The 24849-nt window shown below is 34.3% G+C and overlaps 1 protein-coding gene across 7 annotated transcripts in view; it reads right to left on the bottom strand.

The window, feature by feature from the left end:
* ASPH (aspartate beta-hydroxylase) overlaps positions 1–24849 on the bottom strand; it is a 118019-nt gene that overhangs the window by 72113 nt on the left and 21057 nt on the right. For 6 of the 7 annotated variants that reach the window (XM_075085104.1, XM_075085103.1, XM_075085101.1 and 3 more), the window contains exons 4-7: positions 4381–4470; positions 2823–2897; positions 2160–2321; positions 917–976 (exon numbers count right to left, since the gene is read on the bottom strand). In XM_075085104.1, coding sequence (XP_074941205.1) covers positions 917–976; positions 2160–2321; positions 2823–2897; positions 4381–4470 — 387 coding nt within the window. Of the gene's footprint in view, positions 1–916; positions 977–2159; positions 2322–2822; positions 2898–4380; positions 4471–19086; positions 19831–24849 lie in introns of those variants that run through there. The other variant, XM_075085108.1, reaches the window with a different exon arrangement.

Genomic DNA, 24849 nt, shown 5'->3' on the forward strand with positions numbered 1-24849 from the left:
CTGTATCAAACAAAACTAATTTCCTGTCATATTTGGCATCTAGACTGTAAAGTCCAGAACTAACACTGAGCCAAAGATAAGAAGCCTAATCCAAATAGAAATCAATGTCTAATGTAAATGGGAAAGGCTTCCTGTACTACTAAGCAGCATTATTAGCATCCAGAAGAAAATACTTGTCAGAAAGCAGGGAAACTGGAATGTCCACCTAATGCTTCTTCGTAATGGGAAAGATGAGCTAATGTCGTTGTATGTGATATCAAGCATGATATGAAGATGACTATAAACTAATTGGATTAGTCCAGGCAAAATTTCTAAAAGCTTTAAAGATGAATTAGGGTGTGCAGAAAGACAGTGCAGGGGCTGACTCACTCTCTGATAGCGTACTCAGCCATAAAGAAACAAACAGTCCTGAAGGAAAGGTGACAAAACTGGATGCTTCTGAAAGGTGACAGATTTCCATGTGAGAACACAAGTTTCTCACTAATGCCAAAAATAACAGGCTAGGAGAGCCTTCGCATTGTAGACTGTAAGAAGACAATACATAAGCACTAAATGTCACTCTCACTGTCTTGGACTGTACAACCACAGATCTCTTGCCTTTCCAGATCCCAATCACACACAACAACCAGAAACACATAAAAAAGTAAAAATGAAGTTTTTGCACCAATGAAAGCAAAGTTTCCATACCTATCATCTGTTCCTTTTAAAAACCATTTGCAAGAGCAAATACGATAGTCATCTCAGTCAGAGTGAAAATATCCAAGACAATCAAGAACAGTTGTTTGGAGAAAAAAAAACATTTTCAAAATTATATATTACTAAACCAGTCTAACATTTTCTATTCTGCTTTCTCATATAATTTGCTACATTTAGGCAGAAAATCAGTATTACTGAGTTTGGAAAAACAAAACTATACCTGGAGCTTCATATGGTTCAGGCTCCATTGCTTCAAGATCATCTGCCAAAAGATCAGCATCTGAGGAACAAATATGTATTTACAAATCTTAAAATTGTTAAATCAGTACTTGATACCACAAACCCTATAACAGAATATTATGTAAGAATAAAGTCAAATTTCTAAGTAGAAATTCCAAGCAAATTTCTTCTAATGCCACTAAGATAGGTATATGGATTGAAAGAATAAAATTTATAATTTCTTTTTTATATGTAATACTGAGAATGTGTATACACAAACAATCTCTCTATGCATTCGCTCTGAAAAAGATGACTCTCCACAGACATTACTGTGCAAATGTAAAGAAAGTAGAACATATTCACTTTGCCTTCTTAATAGTAATTTTAAAGATTTAAAGTAACTGGAATTTTAATTTCTCCTCTATTCTCATACTTTAACTTGCACTGTAAATGAACAGAACAGAAACAAGGAAGTATAACAGGCCCAGCCTAAAAATAATTACTTCAGCTGTGAGGAAAGAATCTCAGTGTACTTCCAGCAATCAAAGCTTCTGGATTACATCCATTACATGAGTTTTTTAAAAAGAGGTATTAAGATATATGTAAAATTGTCAGTATTGCAGATAAAAAAAGCATTCAGAAATATTTTTCCCTAAGTTGGATTTAGATCATATGATTCTGCTTTAATATTTTGATCACAAACAATTTTTGTCATCCTGTCAATGCCCCAAGGCAGCAGGATATGAGCATCTTCTTTGTATGATGTTATTGTCTCAGCAGGACTTGCAATATACTTAATGTATAACATTCTCTTAGAGAGCCACATTAGAAAGAAAGTAGAGTGAGAGTAAGTCTGTCTACAAAAGGCCGTGCTAATAAACCCTTAAAATTTAGTTTAATAAACTACGAAGTCCAGAAGCAGACTCCATATTATAGAAGTCCCTCTACTGGGGAGAGATATGCACAGCTGGAGCACAGATTAATTTGTTTGGTTGAAAGTCAATACAGCAGTAAGTAAACAATAATATATAGTTACCTGGACTCCAAAACATATGCCATTAAAATATTTCATTGCAATTTAAAAAAATACTTATTCTGCAAATAATACTTGCTGTGGTTCACATTTGCTAAGTCTCTACTGCAAGTTGAAATAATGAGTCAAGTTTTCAGTGAGATGTATTTCTATTTCTCTGCTCTTATTGTTGCAAAGATTTGATTTTAAATACACTTAGTCATTCAGATACCTTTCTGATCTGAGTCTGGTGTCTCATATGCTTCTGGAATTTCATTCTCTAATTCTCTCAGCAAGTCATCTGTTACAGGAGCTTCAGAAGCTTCTCCAGGTGTTTCTTCCTTCACTTGCCACTCATCATTTACGCTTTCATCAACATCTTCGTGTCTCTCTCCTGATCAATAACACAGATTGTTAGAGAATAGATGCCCTCTGGTAAATCCTATTAGCAGCACATATTCAGTCTTCAGCACACCCCTCCTATTTTCGAACTAGTCCCAAAAACAGATGGGGAGGGGGGTCGATGACTTGTCTGCACCTTCCAGCAGTATAAACCCAAAGTAGCTGCACTGACTTGCCAGCGCCTTCTTTGCTCCTGGAGAAAACCACAGTAAAAGCCATCTTTGTTTACCCATTCTTGCACTCTACACAGTATTTTGAGAAAGTTTTTATCAACTGACTGATTTGAGCTACTGCTGCCAAACACCTCTGGCTAAGAGGCCACAGTTTTAGGATTTGTTGACTGAACTTTCTGAATTTTCTTGAAAACAACAAATGAGCTGATTAGAATGTTTTGTGCAGGGTAAAGTGCATAACAAAACCAGACACTGAGATTTGTCTAGCCTACAGCAGTATTTATACGTTTTTCAGTGATTTCTAAGTGTTAATGCATTACCAGGCTGGGAATGGAGAGCTTCATGAAGAACAGACTGAATTTCCTCTTCCGATTCTATGCCAGCATTCTGGTGCTCTAAAAAGATTATAAATTGCAGTGAAGGTAAGCGCAAAAGGCAAAGTCTAAACGTTAGCTCAAGGCTTGCAGCTTTTAGTAGCCTCCATAAAGTTCTTATTCCATTCCATAAAGTTCCGTAGAGATCGACTTGGTCAACCTCTGCAACTCACACAGTTACAAAAACAATTTGGCTTTGCTTACTCTCCAATATGCAAAGTATTGCATCAACCACATCAGATTCATTCTGAAGATGAATTGGAAAAATTTATCTACACTGCATTTTCTGCACACGTCTTTTTCTCAGTGGCAGTAACATTAATAACATCAGATAACTATTCAAACCAAGAATTCTCTTCCAAGTAATTATCTTGCCAACACTTTCATCCATTACTTTCCTACAATTGAGGCAGCAGCACCAGCATGCCATATTTGACAATAACATGTCACTCTCAGAAGTGGGGTTTTGTTGGCTTTATAAACAGTGAGAATAGGTATAGATACTAATGTTGTAATATTAAGGTCTTCTCCTGGCCATTCACAGCAGGATAAATCAAAAACTGATTCAGGGACAAGTGATTGCCATCTAGCGCACCAGCCCAGGACATAACAGGGATTTGTATGAAGTATTGCCTTCATATAAGTGTCTTGAAACTAATATTGAGAAACTCAACAGCACAAAAACAAATCACAGCTGCATTTTTCAAATAAAAATCCAAAATGGTACCAGTTATGGGGGGAAAAAAGGAAATGCTATCTTAACATGATATATTTTATAAATTCTAAGTAAAATAATGCAAGTCTCAAAATAAGTTCTGTATTCCATTTTATTCACCATATGCTCCACGTTTGTGGGTTATTGTGTTAGGTTCACATAAACGTGAAGTAGGATAAGCCTCTTCAAGGAACAGGAGAAAATATCTACTCTCTGAATAACACTAAAATGCAAATCACATATCTGAAATCTGATGTGTAAAAATATTTTTTCCTTTAATTCCCCTTGAACCTAATAAATTTTACTAACGCTTATGGGGCTTTTAAAATGTTTAAATTGTATTTCTCAACACTAGAAGCTGTATTTATTTTATTTATGATATACTATGGTTTTAGTGGAAAAGTGACTGATTAATCTTATGAAGTGGTGGAGAATCTGCTGTTATTCTGACTGGGTATACTGTTGCATACATATCAAAACCACAACAGTACACCAGCAGAAAGTTATTCTAATGTGACAAGGTTCCAATGGTAAACATGAAAGTTGCAAGAGTGCCTTCTATACGTTTAAATTATAAGCTTTTTATGGTCAGTGATTTATATTAAGTTATCAAGAGTGATTCCCGCTAAATAAACCTGTAGTGGATAAGCAACACATAAAAATCAATGAAATGTTTATTTTTCTACCCAAAGAAGTAACACAATGAGTTTGCATACTGAGGAAACAGAATTATAATTCAAATGAAGCATCATGTTTTTTGTTTCACCTGCGGTTTACAAAAGGCCTTACCTGATTCAACATATGACTTCTCAGCTGGCTGGATGGTCTCCTCAGATTCTGGTGACGTTGGCTGTGCTGGGACAGATCTTTCTTTAAGGCCTGCATTTTTCAGTTATAAAGTTAACTTTATGCTCTTTTTCATCTGATTCAATTATAAATTAAGAAAGTTGTTTCAATTAAATTAACTGGTGTTAAACTCTCCAAAATGTATTCAAACAATCACAGTTACAGGTCTGTCCTGATATACAGTGATATACACAAAGACTAAAGTGTATTCAGATAGTAAACGTATATGTTTTAGAGACAAACACAGAAATGAAGGGAAAAAAGACAGAATTTTAAGCACTTGCCTTTATTTCAAAGTAATGACTATGCTCTTCTCAACATCTATTCAGTATCCAGAAGAAAAATAGGCAGCAGATTTTTCTCACTTTTTTTCTCTTTGGGCAAAAAGTGCTTCATGTGATCAATTTTATATGTTTTATGAAGAACTAATTTAAACTTTATAAAATGCTGCTCAGAATAAGAAGAGGTATTTTAAATTCAGATGTTAAATCTTAGAAGATCTGATTAAGAGAACTGTAGTTTCTTCAAAATAAGATCATCTCAATCGCCAGTTTCTTCTGACAACTAAATTACTCCAGAAAAAATATGACTGATATTTCACCACTAAGATGCTTACTATTTATACCAGAGTCTTTCTAGATCAAAACACAATGAAAAGAAAGCAGCCAATAACAGCAACAATCAACACGATGGTAAGAGATAAAGATAATTCATAGTCTTGAAAGATTACGCCACATCCTAAGACACCACATCCTGAAGAAAGAACGTATTGGTATTACCCTAATCTTCCTCTCAACTACCCTTTATGAAGGATTCAAACAAGACTTAAACAGGAGAGGTTCAGACCGGACATAAGAAAAACTTCCACAGACACACCCGCACCCACGCACAGAGCCCACCATGAGGACAGTCAAACCAGAAACGGAAAAAGGCTGCAGAGAGAGGTTTGAACATTCCCATCCTTGGAGGTTTTGAAGACCACACTGGATAACAGCCAGCACAACCTAGTCATACCTCTGAGATGACCCCATTTTGAGCAGCATTTTAGAACAAGGATGTCCTGAAGTCCGTTCCAAATGGAATTCTCCTATAACCCTACATAATTTTTTCTAGGTTCATATTTAACTTCCAAGGTCAATTAAGATAAAACTACTTTCTTAAATAAACACACACATGCCCGCTGCCCAAAACAGACTAGTTTCTCAAGAGCTCTATGCACAGAAATCAATAGAAAAATAACATGTAAGAAAGCGGGGGCTCCACTACAACGAACACCCTTGTACTGCTAACTATCTTATATTGTTCCACTTAAAGTTACTTTTACCAGTATTATATTTCAAGTCAGTGAAGTTTTTAAAAAAGTAATTACCAGGTTCTACTGGAGTCAAACATATCTCAATACAAATAGGACCAGTACGCCTCAAAACAACTTTCTGTAAACTAGAGAGATTTTATTATTTTATGCATCATGAGAAAAACATTTATTCTATTACCCTATATAAGTAATGGGAACAGGAATAACAGAATTAACCCTACTTATGCCTTTTTAAAATATTTAAATTACATTAAGATAAGTAGTTAGGCTGTATCTAAAAGTACTGTAACTAAGAGTCCACTACTAGAGAGTCAAGATCAGAAGCTAGAAGAAAAAAAGTCAAATTTACACTCCATTTTTTGCCAATTTTCTTCTGTGCCATTAAAAAAACCCCTGAAATAGTAAAAAAAAAAATATTATTCAGACTTATGTTCATATTTTCCTGCAGTAATATTAAAGGCTACAAGAGTAAGAAGTTACTTCCTTCTGCAATCATCTTTAACTACATATGGAGACAAAACCAGTTATGTAGAATAGCCACCGCCTCACACTTAAGAATCTGGAAGTGTAGCAACAGCCATCCTGCTTTCCCAAATACAGTTCACTTCCCTTACATATACACCTCTTTAAATAAGCCCTCGTAACCTCTGCTAACTCACACCTCCAATTCCAGACAACCGCTAGCTCTGCTCCATGAACAATAAATGGATTCAAAGTATTTCAGAAGTTATTCAGTATTTCACAGCAACAAGTAGTTACGGTGTATAAAAGGAAAGAATGGACTAGCGAGATTATTTCTGTTTTGCTTGCACGTTTCTCAACTTTGCTTTCAAATTATTTAGACACATCTATTGTGTTTACAACTGATTCCTATTCAATCCTGTTGAGTATATGTTAAGTAATTTACTTTTTGCAAGGTACTATTTTCTCTCATCTTTTTATCACAGTACAGTTGGATTCAGTTTTTACGGGTGTGGTGCATTTTTTGAGATTAGGCTGTAACTTGCCTTGTTAAGTTGACTTACAATAATATTTCATAGAGATATACAACAGCAAAACAGATCTGAGGCAAAAATCTCATTTTATTGTGTGGCTATCTGTATAGCTTGGAGTGCTGCTCAAGTAAAACATTCTTGGGAAAAAAAAATTTAAAACCCCAACATTTTTACAGCCAGATAAACTTTGGGTCATAGATGCAACAATATATTAATCAGAACGGCAACTCATTCCAAATTTCCCTCCCAGACAGTTACAACTTCTGTCACATTAGGGGAGAAAATAAAAAGTGATGTGCACTATACCACTGTGCCACCATTCTTGAGAAGTGTGATTTGAGTGCTACTCTATCAAATATGTATCTTAACACCCATCAGAGCAAAAATGAACACATCTATCACCACAACCTAAAAGAGAATCCTCGTTACGCAAGCGCATTTAATTAGATATTAATTCTGTCAAGTTTTTTGCTGAGCACTATAATGCTCATAATGCACACATCTTTTCCCTCGTTCTTCACGCATATATACATATTTAGAAAATAGCTCATTATATAATCTCTGTTAATTATTACAGCTAGTCTCTTCAGCTACTGCACTATTTTCTATGGCTTTCATTCCAATAATTTTTCATAAGTCTCCTCTAATAAAGAAAAATCTGATTATATCTTACCCTACTACTGCATCTTACACCTCTAGGGATCAAATTATCTAACAGAAACATGTACATGCTGTATCCAAACTCTGAGATACGTGTATCACCAATTGTTGTACACAAAATTTAAGCAAAAGCACAAACAGAATCAACCTTCAGGTCTTTAATCCTACAGCACCCCCTACATGCATATACTCATGCTCAAATTAAGTCCTTAGTTGTTTTCTTTAAAACAATACTGCAGTATTACAATAATAAATGTTCAACTTTCATTGCAAATTTTGTTCTGAACCTCGTGTAATTTTATTGTGCAATTAATATTTCTACATGATATTTGTGCAGTAAAATTAGAAAAAATTCCTTTTCCATATAAACTTGAAAGGAAGTATAGGTTCAATAACAGGCTGAAATATGTCTGAAGAAATAACTGTTTATTCTAATGAGGATGCTGAATAAATCATTCCTCAGTGCTAAAAATACAGAAGCTATGAGAGCAAACTAACAGAGAAGCTTGCTTACAGAAGTATCATGTACTTCAGAAGTGTTGTTTGAAGAAAATAATAGTTGCGAAAATACATAAGCTGTTCTTTACTCAGGTTCAACCAGAATAGAGTAGTAGTAGCATATTGCTTCTTAAGATGTGATTGGAATCCAACAATACCCATTAATGGTGAAACAGCTGGCCTAATTTCCAGAAGCATTCATTACCAGAAACTTGGAAAACTCAGAAGAAAAAAAAAACAAAAATCAGGACACAGTAAACTGAAAAGTGACAGTGAATCAAGTTTTCAAACCTAAAGATAGCTAAAAAAGAAAGATAAAGGAAGATAGAAACAAAGAAAGAAAGAACAAACAGAAGAAAAGGAGAACATACTGTCACAGGATCAATAAACAAGTGTTGCAATGCTTTGGTTGAGTATACACTGAAGTCTCATAAACAACACAACACTGAAGTTGTTTTGAGTGTTTGGTAGAAAACAGTTTTCCCAGTCTATTTAGGGAAAAAGTTTAGCAGGGAATAATTTACCTTTATTTGCTAAGTTCCTATGACAATATGTTCTAGTAACACCGCTCTCAGTTGTTTTTGTGAAACAAAATTTTTTGTGAATTTCCAATATATGTGTCCAGATAATCCTCTTAATATTGCTTTTAAGCTTGCATTTGTTATACAACATTACAGTTTCATCCCCACATCAAGAAAAGAGCATTTTACTACAAAGAAACAAAGAAAGGGGAAAAAACAAACCAACCAACCAACCAGATTTAGAGTATGCTTGAAGTAATTGGCTTCAATTTGATATTTCTGTTTTCAATATACATTGTTACGCAGGCATATTAACATATGTACATATTTGCATTTCACAGCAGACATTTTTGCTTTGTGTTTACAATTCCAGTACACCCTCAACAGTTTCCAAAAAATGATTATATATAGCCTTTGTTCACACTTATCCAGAAAACATTATCTTCTTATTGCCATATTTACCACATTCATATAAATATGCTGCATTTCTCATTCCTGAGGTCTGTTCCCCATTAGCACAGCCAGAACTCTGTTTATTTCTTTTCTTTCTTGTCTTCCTTGGACGGGTTTTTAACTACCTTTTTTGTTTCTTTGTCTTTTCCCACCTGAATAGTACCATCCTTTTCAGTGGCTGATTTTTTTGTAGCCTCCTTGGATTTCACATTTTTGTCTACGCTTTTTTCCTTCTCCTTTCCTCTGTCTCTTTTAGCCTTCTCAGAATCTTTCTTTAATTTATTCATATCAACAGCTTTGTTGTCCTTTCGATCAGTAGCATCTTTTCCTTTCCTGGCTTTCTTTTTTCCTTCCCCATCTTTGATTTCCTCCTTCTTGGTCTCCTGCTTCTCCTTTAATTTCTTGAGTGGTTCTTTAATAGCTTCTTTTACTTTTTAGTTTTTCATTTAAAAAAGAGGAAATGTTCAATAAGAGAACCATTCTTAGATCAGAAAACATCTTATGAGCAAATATCTAAAAGCTTTCATCAAATTCTTAATGTTAGCTACCAATTTAAACTTGTATAAATAACTATGTAAGCTTTAAGCCATTTAAACAAATTAGTTCTGACTTTTAGCAATATCTCACACCATGCAGCAGCCAATAACCTTAGCTTACTGCAACTGCATCCAAATAAAGCATTAATCTAGTGAAAACCATGCCTCTATTGTCTGTTAGCTAACTTTTGCAGAACGCTTAAGAGAGTTTTGTCTGTGAGCATGAAAAATCACACTAAATTTTCTATTTTTGGCAACAGTGTGACCATTGCAGGATCTAGAAATGTCAAGAGCATTTTTTTTCCACAATTTTCTCAACTTCCTAGAACTACAATTGAAAGGGCTATAACACCACAAATGTACAACACATTTTACTGACATTGTTACCTCATATTAGGACAAGGCTTAAAAATATATCATAAGTATATATTTCACAAAAATAAGTACACCATAATTAAGAAGAAACAGCGATGTCCTAGTGAAGTAAATCAACTCCAAAAAAGTTTACTTGGTTTGACCCTATTCAGTGAAATCAAAGTAGCGACTGCAAATTAATTCTTATACCTTTGCTTTTCCACATGTAGCGTTATTAGTAATACTTTTTTGTTTTACTTTTGGAGTTTTATCTCTTGTGCCTATTTTCTCTATTTCAATTCACATTTGGCTGTGACACGGTATCTAGGTAAAATATCAGAAGAACACTCAGAACAGCATCCTTGGAATTTAAATGTTCAATATTTGCTTCCACTTTGCCCTCGGTTTTGAAAAACATTGTCAGTACCAGCAGCATTCTCCAGAATAAGGAATTTCTAACTCAATAAAAACTAGAATTTTTCCCATTAAATATGCAATATTTGTATTTAAAATTAATAATTCCACATAATTAAAAAAGCTATAAAGATTTTATATACAAAAAATGCAACAGCTCTATTTTTATGAGACTTTCAAGAAACTGCAGTCTGTTGAGGTAAAAAGCAGAAAAGTGACAACATTTCTCCTGTAACATCTGCCTTTAACCACTATGTAACATTTCTGGGAGTGAAAAACGCAACCACACAGCTCAGTATAAAAGGAGTAACATCACAGTACCTGCCAACTGTTTTTGTTATTTGTTTGTTTTGTGGTTTGGTGTGGGGTTTTTTTGGGTGGGGGGATGGGATTTTTTTGTTTGGTTGTTTGGTTGGGTTTTTTTGCATAAAGCATTTGAAACATATCATACCATTTCTTCATTCTCATATCAAACATTGAAAAATAATCCAAAACTCAGGAATGAATTGGTAAATGACATTTATTACATTCTTGGAAACACATAATTTGCAACCAGGTCATACCAAACACAATGTGGAACAAATGCTAAAAATTTCAACGTGCATGCAAGATGCGAAGAAAAGTCACATTCATATGAGCATAAGAGCTCCCCTCAGCAAATGCACTTTTTTCCTAATGAGACTCTGTATTATAAACAGCATGCTTTTTTCACATACTGCTAGAAAAAACTCATTGAAGTCTAAGTGTCTTTAACGCAACAAAGAGACTGTGTTCTTTACATAGCACCATGCTGTGTGGAGATAGCTCAACACACTTACAGAATTAAGCACCTGAAGTACACCTGGTAGTTTGGTGTTTTGCTGAGGCTAATTAGCTATTTTAGTCACTCTGGTGCACTGAGCACATTTAGACCATTATGTCCTGTTCATACAGCAATATAATTATAAATAAATATGTGGCATAAGTTGGTTGCAAGCTATCCTACTTTAAGCTTTTGGAAAATTTGTAAGTATAATCACTGCAATCCTGCAATTAATATTAAAGGAGAAATTATTGACCTTTACCTAAATTTCTCCTCCCATGAAAAAGAAATAGATGAAACTATTTAAGTACAGACTTAGGCAGAAATTAAAGTGCTCAAGACCAATTACAATTTAGTAACAGCATCATGAATTCATGAAAGATAACAAAAGGATTTTTTCACAACACCAAAATCCGCAAATACATCAGAACTTGTTTTTAAACATGCAAAACATGAAGTTAACATAAACTACTTAAAATCCAAACAAGACAACCGTTTTAAAAAAATTTGCACAAACAAAATATAACCTCTAGTTAGGAAAGCACTCGCATTGCCATTAAAATACAATCAGTAGTAAAAAAACTTATTGAAAAATGGGGAGGATAATAGTTTGCTGCACCATTAGGCAACACTTAGCCAACACAGCTAGTGTTAGTAAACATTATTATAACCTGCAGACTGTATTTGCAATGCACATGCACTTCAGACATCATTATCTGCATAAAGTTCCACAAGAAAAAGAAGGTTAAAAATACCTTTGACTTTAGTTTTTTTCTTGGCTACCCCTCCTGGCTCCTCACCTGATTTGTTACAAAATGGAAATAGGTTATGAACATATCTGTGATGTTCAACAAACATGACAGAAAATTTTCCAATCTGCCGTGCCAGGTAAAAAGTTAACTTTACACAGCACCCTGCAATGCTATGGAGAGATACCAAATGTTAACTCATTAAGAATAAAGCATCTTCACTAGCAAGCCCACAAGTACTGAGATGGAAGACTAATAAATCCAAGAGAAGTACCACGTTACCAGATGCACACTACTTGAGATGCTTCTTAACTTCTTACAGCTAGCTCAGTTCTCTCCAGAGAGTGTGATGCCACGTAATTATGACCAATATCGCAGCTGATTTCTCTGCTAGGTATTGTGCCAGCTCTCTCTCAAACCCACTAGCTTATATTTCTATACAATTTTATAAATGTTTAATAAACATATTAATTCAAAAGATCTTCAAGCATCTATGTACTGTAGATTATATAAATTATTTTCTTACAATGAAATACAGTCTATGTTTGTTTATCCAATGGCAAATACTTGTTTTGGCAAAGGTATTGCTCATATTTCAAAAAGCAGCTGCCATTTAGTTTCAGTTAAAATACTTACTGCTTTACTTAAGGCTATTTAAGACTGTTAAGACTTCTATTAAAAAAATAAACCTTACTCTCCAAAGTGAGGTGCTACCCTCTTTTCCCATTGTAGCTAACAGAAATTGAGGTCTTTCAGCATCTTGATTGTGCTTTACACCTACCTCCACAAGCGGCATGAAGGCAGAAGTCTTCCCCAAAATACAAATAATACTTAGCCTCATCTTTCTAATACCATAAAAAGATATTAGATTATCACCATCGTGCTGCTGTGGATTAAGACCTAAAGCCCATGAACACAACTTCCTTAACCACAAAAATCAGGTGCATTGCTACCCAAACACCAACTAGAAAGTTAAGAAAAGTTATGGTAAATATATTTTTTAGACTGATACATAATCTTATTAAACTCAATGAGATATTGCCATGTGTCAGTATTAGGCTTCTCATTCAGACATATAAAGAGTCTACACATTGGACACCTGAACCTTCAGCTTAGGTTTCCAGAAAACAATTAATAACTACCCAAACTGTGTCAATATACCTTAACATTTATTCTTAAGAAAAAAAACCAAACCCCATATTCTACATTAAAAAAAAAATTCATAAATTTAATGAATGTAGCCATTAAAGTAACTGTAATCAACTTGCATCTAATATCTGTCTTACATGTTTTCAAAGTATCAAGCATTGACATCATGCCCAAAATTTCTTAAAAATAGGTTAACCAGGTAAAAATACAGTTTTTAGATCAATTTCCTTACAAACTCATACCTGGGATAAGAAAGCCTTTATAAGCTCTTCCCTCACAGGTTACCATCATTGTTGAATTCCAGAGTTCTAACTTGGCTAAATTCATTATTCAAACTTATGATTTCTGAGCAGTGTGTGGACCAATAAGTAAAGAATTTTCTCATACAAAAGGAAGAATAGACTCCAACTTTGTTACACTACAGCATAAATGAAAATACAAATAATAAGAGGTACTCTGCAAAGTTGCACAAAGCCATATTTAAATTTCTAGTCCTCCCCTCTTTTCATAGTAAAATTAAACATTACTGGATATTTTAAGATACACTCTTAAAAGCATGCCTTGACAGGGAAAAAGAGAAAATTTTACAGATACTTGGATACACACAAATTATCATACAGATATATTAGATTATATTTAAATAAAAGTATATGCATTACAATGAAATATTACAAAATACCTTGTTCACTGGTTCTTGATATTTCACTTCAATATTCGGACAAGCAGTACTTTGTTTCAATCTGCTTTTATATAATGGTGTTAAGATTCCCAGCAAATTATCAATGCACGGTATATCATGTATAGTTTAACATATTATGAATAGACCCATTTACAGGAAAAGGATGTAGAATAATATTTTGAAATCTTAATATTATGTAATAATCACAAGACACAAACTCTGCTGTGTCTTGATTTCGACCTCGACCCTACAATGCCTGCAGCACAGGGAAATCGCATTTGTGAACCCCAAACAGGCTGAAGCAAGACATGGGTGCAAACCACTTTGCTTTTCCAAGACTGCAATGTCCTGGGACATGTGATAAAATCACATCCAAGTAACCTCGGTGGCAAAGACTTATGCTCCTATAGCCTTGGGGCACACAAACCAATGCCCAGAATTTTATGAATCACGTAACTGAACTTGTGGACCTGTATTCTAAGATCCAATTCAAGTGTCTTCACACTTTTTTTTTTAGCTAGTTTTTAAGGTCTTCCTTTTTTTCCCCCCACTCAGTCCTACATTATAAATGTCCAGTGCCAGCAATACAAAAATAAACATAGAATTTATAACCATATCCGTGGTTATAATGGAATGTCAGAAAGGACTACTATTAGAGTCAGTGAATTAAAAAGTTGACTTCCCAGTTAAGACAGCTGGATAGGTTTCCAACATTTTCCAAATAGCTGCTTTAAATGGTCATATGAAAAATTAAGTATTCATGTCAAAGTGGTTATTTTTACATAATGCTTAATGGTAGATAACTTAGCATCTTAACTGATTCTTTGAAACTTAGAATATTACAAAGCATTCTAATTCTGCAACGAAAGCAGTTTCCTCTATTTTTCCTCAAAAAAATCCTCAAGAACAACCTCCACAAAAAGAATCCCCAACTGAGAAACACAGCTTTAGAATTTCAGCATCAAAAGAAAAGTATGAATACTCTTTTTATTCAGAGAGACAAGCATTGCAAAACAAAAATAATAGATAACACAAAGCACTTCAGTCTTTCTGAGCAGTTTCAGATGCTGACAGATAATATTCTCATATTTAACAATACATTGAGCAACCTGAAGTTTATTATTGCATATGCAAAATTTAAATTATTCATTTAATGATACTGAAAACTTTAATATCCTTGCTATACAAAAGTCTTTGCCACATGAAAAAATTCCTATAAATAAACTTCACCCCACATCTACCTGCATAAACCCTTTTAACCTGCAGCATCGTGCAACAAATGTAAGCTAATTAAGGTGGCTTATCCACTGATATGTGAAAAAGGAAGAGGCTACTTCACATTTACCATAGAAAGCATACAGCCAAGGCTAGCACTAAGCAGCTGACAGACAGAACTTGCTACTCTTCTGCAATTTGTTCAAAGCCTGGATAACAGAAGTGCCAAGCTTTAAACATCAGGGCTTGTGTTCGAACTCTTGCCTTAAATCATGAGGTCCCATCAAAAACCTCCTTCACCACACAGAAAATTAGCAAAAGATGTTAAATTGCAGAACTAAAAATTGAAATACAAATCTGTAAGTCAAAACCATTATTAACTTTTTCTCTCTCTTTTTGTTTTCCTTCTCCAGCAGAACTGCAAGTCAGAAAAAGCCATGTTTGTTTGCATACACACCCGCACACAATTATTACTATTATTCTGCATTTCTAATATGCTACATTGGATATACAAGGTATTCTGTTAAACCAGCTTACTGACGGAAGGCTAGGACCCACTTACCTTAGGCTGAACTCATTACCTGTATGCAGATTGCCAAGCATACCACAGCCTGTAACCCTCCCAAATACAGGGGGGCTTTTTTATTTTTTAATTCATACAATCAGCATACAAAAAAAAACCAAAAAACCAACCAACACTAAAATGCTCTCAATACATTCTCGGTAAATTGCTTTAATCTCTCCTGCTTATTTAATTACCTAATTTTGGAAGAAAAATTCAAATCGGTGACATGGGGCAGAACACATTTTCGGAAGTCACAGAAGCATACGTTGCATCTTGTACAAGAAGACACAAGAAACCAACAAGCACATCTTGCTTTTAGGAATCCATCCTAACTGACCATACAAAAGAGTGTATTTAGCCTATTTCATGCTATTGTGCCATCATGAAGATAGCTGCTTAACTGATGGCAACTGAACAGCGAAAATAGTGTGCATCTGTCCAAAATGACTGAACTGTATGCAACAGCCTTCCCCAGCTCTCAAACACTAATCAAATCATGTTTAAATATAGGTGGCTTATTCCCCCATTTGACCATTAAATATTATGAAATGAAACAAAAATCCTTCTAACGCTTCAATGCATTCTTCTTCTACACCTCCAGCCAACCGTAACCTATACAAATAACTGTCATAAAAAATAAATTTCTTCTAAGGACAGTCAATGGAGACTAACTAATAATGCAAAAGTACCATAAAATGAAACCTACAGGTGGTAGGACTTACTCACTGACCTTAAAAAAATTTCAAGAGTGAAAGATTGAACATGCTCTCAAAAAAGCTCATTCTTTGAGGGTGGGGGGGGAGGGGGAAGAGAGCTGCTACAATAAGAATTTCAACAGATATGCAAATGGTTTTCTGTTTATTCTATTCAATTCTAGGTTATTCTATGTCCTGAGCATCGTGATTTTCTTCCCCCAACATAAACCACTGTCTTACTTTCAAATTAAATATTGTTGAAGGTGGTCACAGAAATCTGGGGTTCAAACCTTCCGTAAGTTCTCAGCCACTTCATATACATGGGTATTAAGGGTTTTTTCCCTACTATTTCTTTACACCAGTATCACAACAAAGCAATCAAAAGCTTATGCTACAAATGTAAATGCAGTATTTTGAAAGTTGTAGAAGTCTGCTGAAGACTGGCAGTTAAATTATCAAACATTTAACAACACTACAAATTGGCAAAGAAAAGCATCCTGCATATTTCTAAAACTTATGGCCAAACTGGAAGACTACAACTTTAGTCACAGACATTTGCTTCTGCAGCTCTGTAAAATTTAGTATAGACGACCTGTAAGGAATATGAAGGTAGCTAGTGAAAGCTCCATGTTCAATTTAACATAAAATCACTGAATTTTCATTCTTTACTAGCTACAAAAACCTCCAAAGTCCCTATCACTTAAACAATATATTTTCTTCATTAAAGACATGGTTTGCTACTACTTTGCTCCTATTTTAAATTCTCAAACCAAAAACTGTAGGCAGAAAATAGCAGCTTTGCCTTCCAAGATAATTTTTTTAAAATAACATCAGAAGACAAAGCTGCTGCAGCTTTCTACCTATAGTTTAAAACCACTTTATAAGTGTTTTGGGCTTCTTTTAAAACATTAATATACTGACTGTATTTTATATACCTGTTAGTCACCACAAATCAAACTAAAAACGTAGGTTTCAATTTCCTCAACTAAACTCAAACACTTTGTGTGGACTTTGAAGCAAGAGCTGAGATACAGTTCATATTCAGCTTAACCTTTTTGCTGTTAAAATGCTTCTTTTTAAAGATTTGCCATGCTGATATAACTGAAGACTCATCTAAATCTTATCACCGCCCTTACTAGCCAAGTCTTGCTTGCAAGCACAACAGTTAGTGCAATTCACTGAAATTGAACTCTTCTATCCCAAACACTAGGAGAGCTTTGACAGCTCTGCTCACCACTGGTGAGGATTTAATCGTTAACTCAACAAGAACAACACCAGGCAAGAGTGAACATTTCTGAAAAAAAAAAAACGTATTCTGGAAACTAAACACTCTAGGAAGTTATTTACTGTTAATATTTCCCCTAGGTCTTCCCCCCCACCCCTTTTTCTCCTCCTACAAATTCTTTATTCCCACTATAATTGTTTTTGAGCAGACTTCCACACACAATAAAATCAACAAGGAACTTCCATGATATCAAAGCAGAACTTTCTTGGCCTCATTTCATCTCCATAGCCCAAGTTAAACTGATGTAACTGTTACCTATTTCAGTGCCTGCAGCTTTCTCATGGTTCAAGCAATCTATTTACCTCTATTTCACTTGAAATTTCATCAGATTATCAATGTGTATTTTAACTTTTTGGTATAAACTTCATGATACAGAATTCTCATACTAGATGTTTTCCTCCTCGTTTTGGCTATCCAGTACCATTACTGAAGCACCTACAATAGAATTCAATGCTCCATGACAATTTTTCTAATTCATACTGAGAGATATTATTGTCCCATAATGTTGTCCCATAATAATGTCCCATAATAGTGAGAAACTCTTATTTCTAATTCAAATCTGCTTCTAAAATTAAGAGAAAAACCAAAAGCAAAACAAAACAAACCAAGCTGGCTTATTTCCTACATCTCAGACACTTTGCAAGTTTCTTCCACTTGCTAAGAAACTTCACAGTAATATTCTACAGGTCTACTAGCATTTATTTCCGTATGTAGGGGGATATTTTTATCTTCTTTGCCTTATACTTCCTATATCTCATACTAAAAACCATTAAATTTATGTGTTATTAACTTTCTTATAACTTAATCCTCAAATACTTAGAAGAAAATGTGACTAATGTTTATGTGGCTCTGTTTCATTTGTAAATCTTAAGCAGTAGTATTAACACTTCACACTTTTTTTTTAAAAATGCTTCACACTGACATTTTTTCATTACTTTTTAAATAGTTTACTCTTTAAAAGCTTAAACTATTAAAGAGTTGGTTGATTTAACAAAAGTTAAAGTTTTGCATGGCTTTAAGATTGCCACACCATGCCATGCCAAACCAAGTGAAAATTAATTTTAAGGTAGGTTAAAATTTCAGCCTGCATCCACTAGTATTAAAACATTAATATAAACTTTATATGGGAAACAGATACAAACTTAAGCATAGCAGGCACCACAATAAACAATTTCATATAATTTTAATAATAATCTGATTTATTATACTATTCATGTATTAAAATGACAGCTCAGTTTCAGCTTTTAGTACCTGATACAAATTGCAGAACACAACTATAAACTCCCCTTTCTATACCAGTAACTTTATGATAGCAGACAGAATTCATGTACATAAAAAATACTTTTGGAACAACTGTTATAAAACAGTTTCACAGAAAAGGATTAAAATTTGCAAAACTGCATTAATTTCTTGAATTTAGCACGGACGACATTACATTCTAATTTCCAATTAGTCTTTAATATATTCAGTATTACATTAGAAATACATAATCACAGCTTCCCACTTCCATTAAAGACCCACTTCAAAAAAAAAAACTTGAACAAATTTATAACAGCCCTTGTGGTGTGATTGTTATATTAAATAAAATGACTGAAAACTTAGTTTGAAAACAGACAAATCAGTGGGAATAAACCATATAGTGTTCTGAATACAACAGATGTTAGCTAACAGAAATAAATATTTTTTGTAAAATTTGCAAGCACTTTTAAATGAAGTGCTTTTCTTTGAACAGGTAAAAAAAAAAAAATCTATCTGAGAAATCAGTGAATCACAAAATAAATTATTTATTAAAATTATATTTCACACGAGAATTATCATTGTCATGTCTATATTAAGGATTAACATATAAATATGTCTTTACATAATGCAGTCATGCCAGAATACTTTACAATCAAAGCTGTTACAAAACGCTTCAGTTAATGTTTGCTAGAAAGACAAATGTTATAGTGTTAACAGTAGAGGTTATTACACTTAGCTTTGTGCACAAAATGCACAAATTGAAGCACATACAGAAACCAACTACACAACCGCAGATACACATTTTATTCTACGTATTTACACAACTGCGTAGTATCTGTTGCCCTATCACAAAAATGGAAAAGTCACTGAAAGGCTTTCAACTAGCGAAACTACATTGCATGGCTGACTTTAGTTCTATCTTTATAGCGTCCATTTGGGAGTTTCCCCTCAATGCCATAAATTCCTGTTATATTAAGACTGATGGTTTCACGGACATTTTTGAAAGCCAATCAAATTAGTCTCTCAGTCACTGGTTCTGTAAATCCAAAATAACACAAGTCTTTTTTCCCTGAACCCCATCATTCTGTGACGTACCATCAACATCATCTGCAGCTTCGCTCTCTTCTTCTTCTAGTATTTCAAAAGGAGTCAATACATCATAGAGAAATGAGAGAAAGCCATAAAACCAATCAGAGCTTTCCTCTGCTAAAATATTAAGGACTTCCTCAAGGGAATCAATATTTTCATTACTGCCATCTTTGGTCAGGCCTACACAAGAATAGAGGAAAGAGAGAAAGGAGGGGAAGGGGAAAAAAAAAAAAAAAAAAAGACAGCAGTTAGATGGAAAGAGGAAACTGTAAAAGGAGGATCTGTGAAAGACATCTCAAGTCACAGACAGCAGTCTTTACAGGAATGCTAATTAGGAAGTAGAAAGATGTTAAGAAAGTTGAATCTTTCAAAGTACAGGCTATAATTTGGACAATAAACATGCATAATATTATGCCAAAATCTTAAAAAAAAAGGCGGCAGCTTTGTTTTCCCTTCTTCCTAGTCCTAAAACCGAATCCATTTATATTCAATTTCTTGCTGCAGCATTTACTTTAGTAATCCTCCACTACTTAAGATGAGCCAATTTGCCTTTTTTTTTTAACCATCACCTTCAGATTTGACAGCTTGCAATTGATAACTGAGAATAACATTTAAAAGCAAACAGTATTTAAACAAACTTGTCACAGACACACTGTTAAGGATAACATTTATTCTACCATGCAGAATTTTGATTTTGCTTAGAAGTGAGCACTCTAATTACTGGGTGGGGTTGTTTTGCAGTTTGTTTGCTTGCTTGGTTTTTTTATCATGATTCTCATTTTTTTCTATGATATATATTCTACATAATATACTTGATCCTCAGGAATTAATTCCAAACCAGAGGATATACTGAATACTAAATAAAAATTAGTACGGAGCCAATATAATGGGTGCATATATTGTTACACAGAAAATCTAAAACTGACTAAAGACAGCTGAAGTAGATATGGCTAGAGCAGCAAAGAAAGAGCTTGTTACTTCTAAATTCTCTGATACCAGGAGTTGTTATCTTGGGCTACAAGACCCACTGATCTAACTGATGCTTGTAAATACAAATAAGCCATGATTAAGGGTGTTTTTTTTTCCTCCTGGATTTTTGTATTAAAATCCACTGTTTTACAGTTATTACTAAATAACATTTCTACTTTTCCATTCTGGGAAAAGTACAACAGAATGATCAAGCAATGACAAACGTCAATTATTGGTAAGCATTAAAGCAGGAGATGGAGGAATTTCCCCCACTTCTAACCAGAACAAACCTTTGTTTGTGTTGGAAGGAGAAGCAGAAAAGTGGGTTAAGGGTGAAGACAGATTGTTGAGACATAAAATTAAGTGAACGTGTTGCACATGCAGACTACAAAACAATATTAGGTGCAGTTTAATGAAACATTCAAGATAGGAGTTCATAGCAGAGACATTTAACACATCTCAACATGTTTTTCTTACAGCACATAGTGAAAGTATCAATGATAATTCTGAGGAAACTTCCAAGTCCATGATGTTCCACATCCTTGTACCTGGATGTCCAGAACCTCTACTTGAGTGACCAGCCATTCTCTTTAATTTTTCACTGGATAGCCCAAAGGTTTAAAAATGACAGATTGAATCCAGGAGGCAATCAAGGTATTATAAATATCCCTCTCCAACTTCTTCCATGGCTTAGTTCTATAAAAATTAAATTTTATAGACTTAACTTTATGCACAGTAGTCAGTCATCATTCTAATTTGTTTTCAAAATTTGGACCAAGCAAGACTTAAAGACATAAACCAAAATATTTACTGATGAAAGAAATATCAAATTAAGAGCGGAAAACTGAATCTTGAAAAAAAAAAAAATCTAAGTTATCCAGACAGAATTATAAATACTTGTATCATTCTGTTGGAATCTGGCATTAAATAAATAAATAATTAAGCAAACCCCAAATGCCACTTACAAAAGACCCCAGCCTTTAGATAGCATTTCTGTAAGCACGTGAAGAACCATATCGATGTCCCTGTTCTTGCACTAAGTCAAGAATAAGACTCTTGGGCAATTATCTTTACAAAACATAACATGGAGTACAGCAGCACATTTTCTTTGAAAGTATTAGGACACCAAAGGGAACCATAGGAACTGGAAGAACAAGTTTTATAGTCTTTACCTTAAAAACCACCAAACAAAAAACCCTCAAAATCTTTCTTTACAATTCTTTACAAAAACTATCCAAGATTAATACAAGGGCCTTTGTATCTAACGGTTTAAAAAAGAACAAAAGACACACTTCAGCCTGAGTTACAGAAAGTAACACATTATTTAAAATATTTATCTTTTTCTGTCTTAGAAAGAATTAAACTAAAAAAAACAAACCCAAAGTAAGTCCTTCAAAGTAAGACTCACATACTGATAAGCACACATAAGCATGGTAAGAAGCGCCTGAAAATAGTGACAAAAATACAACCGCCCAATGAGGCAGCCATACCATGCTAAATCAGTGACTCACAGGAAATAACTACTTTATTTCAAGAGAAGCCTAAACACTACAATTTCAATCAAACACTTATTGAGGGAGTCAAAATCCTCATCTATTCAACAGTGTTACCACAACTAATGGGGCAGAGGGCTTGCCTACATTCATTTAACAAGACAAAGCCTTTCTTCTCCTGCAAACATCTCTTACAAGAACGGGCATATGAAAGCTTTTAATATTTGAAAGTGCTACAGTAGTACATGAGAAAAACAAAGAGTATGAAGCTTATCCTAAACAGCTGAACCATACGAAAGCATTCTTTTAACTCTTATTATCTCACCACAGATTTTCTGAATGTGCAATCTTTCTTAAAAAGGACTGAAGTATAAAAAAATGGCTTGGCTCCAAAGATTCTATTACAACAGACATTGGTACTCCCTATAGATGTGGTCTGGGGGTTTTTTTTTTTGTGATATTACTACAGCCACTGTTTCTCTGTACTCAGTTCTCACTTCCCGAGGTATAACGTGCCTCCTGAGAAAAATAACTTCCTTCAAAGAAGAATCAGAGTGAGGTGGACAAAAAGCGGGAAGAGAATTACTGATAACAACAGCCCTCAAAGGAGCGCACGGATTAAGAAGCCTCTCTTCCCGTTTCCAAAAGGAATTCAGTAAACAGAACCTCACAAATACCTGTGAAAAAGAAAGAATCTGCAAGATAACTGCAGACTAGCTTCAGGAAGTTTCCATTTCTACCTTGGATAACTTTTTTATAAATGGATGCACAACTAATTCAACAAATATTTGGGGTTGGTTGGCTGGCTGGGTTTTAGGTGGTTCCCCCTTTTCCCCTTACTTGGGTGTGAGGTGGGGGGGAAAGAACACACTACTTGTACACTGTTTTCAAAATTACACCAATACCTCGAGAACTTCATAATCAAACCTCCTTTGATTTGAACAAATAAAAACAACAGACCCTATCAAACCTTATACATACAAGAAATACAATAGTAAATTTTAATTCTTCTATTTAGGTGCGCACAAGTAATATAGAAAACTACTAACTTGTCAGCTACTAAACCATTCTTTGAAATATAAACTCATGCTGGTAGAAGCGTTTCTGAAAATTAAATTAGCTTAAAATATATCTATTATTAATATGCAAATTAAAACTTTAAATCTGTAGCAAGAGCTAAAGGCTATGGAAGTGGACAACTTTAAACCACTAAACATGCCACAATTTCAATATACAGTAGTTCAGCGATAGCTAACGAACAGAAAAAAGTGTATGACTTCCTAGCATGAAACATCGAACAGTAGTATCTCTCCTTTTAAGTCAGTATTAAATTAGCAGAGAAACCACTTGCTTTTATAGTAGTCTGACCCAGAGAAAAATCCCAGAAAGTAACAAGTCTTCAAACAGCATGTGTAGTAACGAAATCCGCACAAATAAAATATACAAGGAGCTATGCATTCAGTATTTAGAAAGTTACCCTAGTGCAACTGAATCTACAGGCTTACTATCTGGTTTTCTTTACTACAATGACTTAATTCTGGAAGACAAATTCCTCAAGAGGGAACCTAGGCTTCCAGTTTCTGCATCAATGAAATAATTTTAGTCTGCATAGTGTTGTTCATTCTTTAGTTCACATTAAATGTTAAATACAAACAAGCATAATAATTCACTAGGAACTTCAGTTAATAATATTATACATTAGTTATCAAAAATTTTTATATTAATCATTTTAATCAATGTCATGTAACTTTTTAAATTCGTAATTTCCTTTGCCCTGCAGTTAAATAATACCTGTAAGTATTAAAAAATAATAAAAATAACTTTTGATCTGTGACCTTTTAATGTCACATTTGAAGTATAAGGTCTAAATGCATGATAAAACAAGCTTATAATAGAAACACTGTCATGAACTGGCAGAATTCCCAGCTATATCAAGTTGCATAGAACAGAGATGTAACAAAGCAGCAGCATGTTTCTGGCTACCACCTTGCCAATCTGAATCCAACTAAGATGACCCACAAGAGATTGAGATCCACTTTCTACACACTACATAACAGACAGAGACAGATTAGGATTATAACTGTACAAAGCGTTACCTTATTCACCATTTATAATTAACACCCAATTTGTAGCTCTGAAGTCATTCAGAGCACCAGAGATTCTTTGGAGCACCTCTCACATTCACACAACTGCAAACTGGTTCAGTAATTCTCATTGCATGGGTTCTCTTCAACCATGTAGGGATTAAACAAACGAACCCCCCGAAAAGACGTGCTTATTTCTGCAAACATAAGCGGGGAAAAATAAACTGATGATAAACTGATTTTTATAGAGTATGAGTTTCAAATCGCAAGCCATAGCATCCTGATTAGGGACATGGTTTACTGGTGGACTTGATGATCTTAAAGGTCTTTTCCAACCTAAATGACTCTATGATTCTAAAACACTTAATATACTACTCATAACTTTGAGACACTCCACCCTCTACTCAACCTGGGGTTGCTACTGTGCTGGCATTTTTTGTTGCTTATTTGTTTAACTTGCTAGGTTTGTGTACTCAGAATAGGTTCACATTTGAACAAATCTGTTAAAGAAAATTAACTTTCTAACATCAGCTATGCAAGAAGTATGTATCCAATGCTTGACTGCGAAGCTGAAGATGGTAATGCTTTAACCTCTAGAAGATTCAGGTAAAAGGGCAATATCACAAAGATGACTAACGACTGAAATTTCTATC

Source organism: Phalacrocorax aristotelis, chromosome 2 (assembly GCF_949628215.1).
Source record: "Phalacrocorax aristotelis chromosome 2, bGulAri2.1, whole genome shotgun sequence".
In the NCBI taxonomy this organism is placed as follows: domain Eukaryota; kingdom Metazoa; phylum Chordata; class Aves; order Suliformes; family Phalacrocoracidae; genus Phalacrocorax; species Phalacrocorax aristotelis.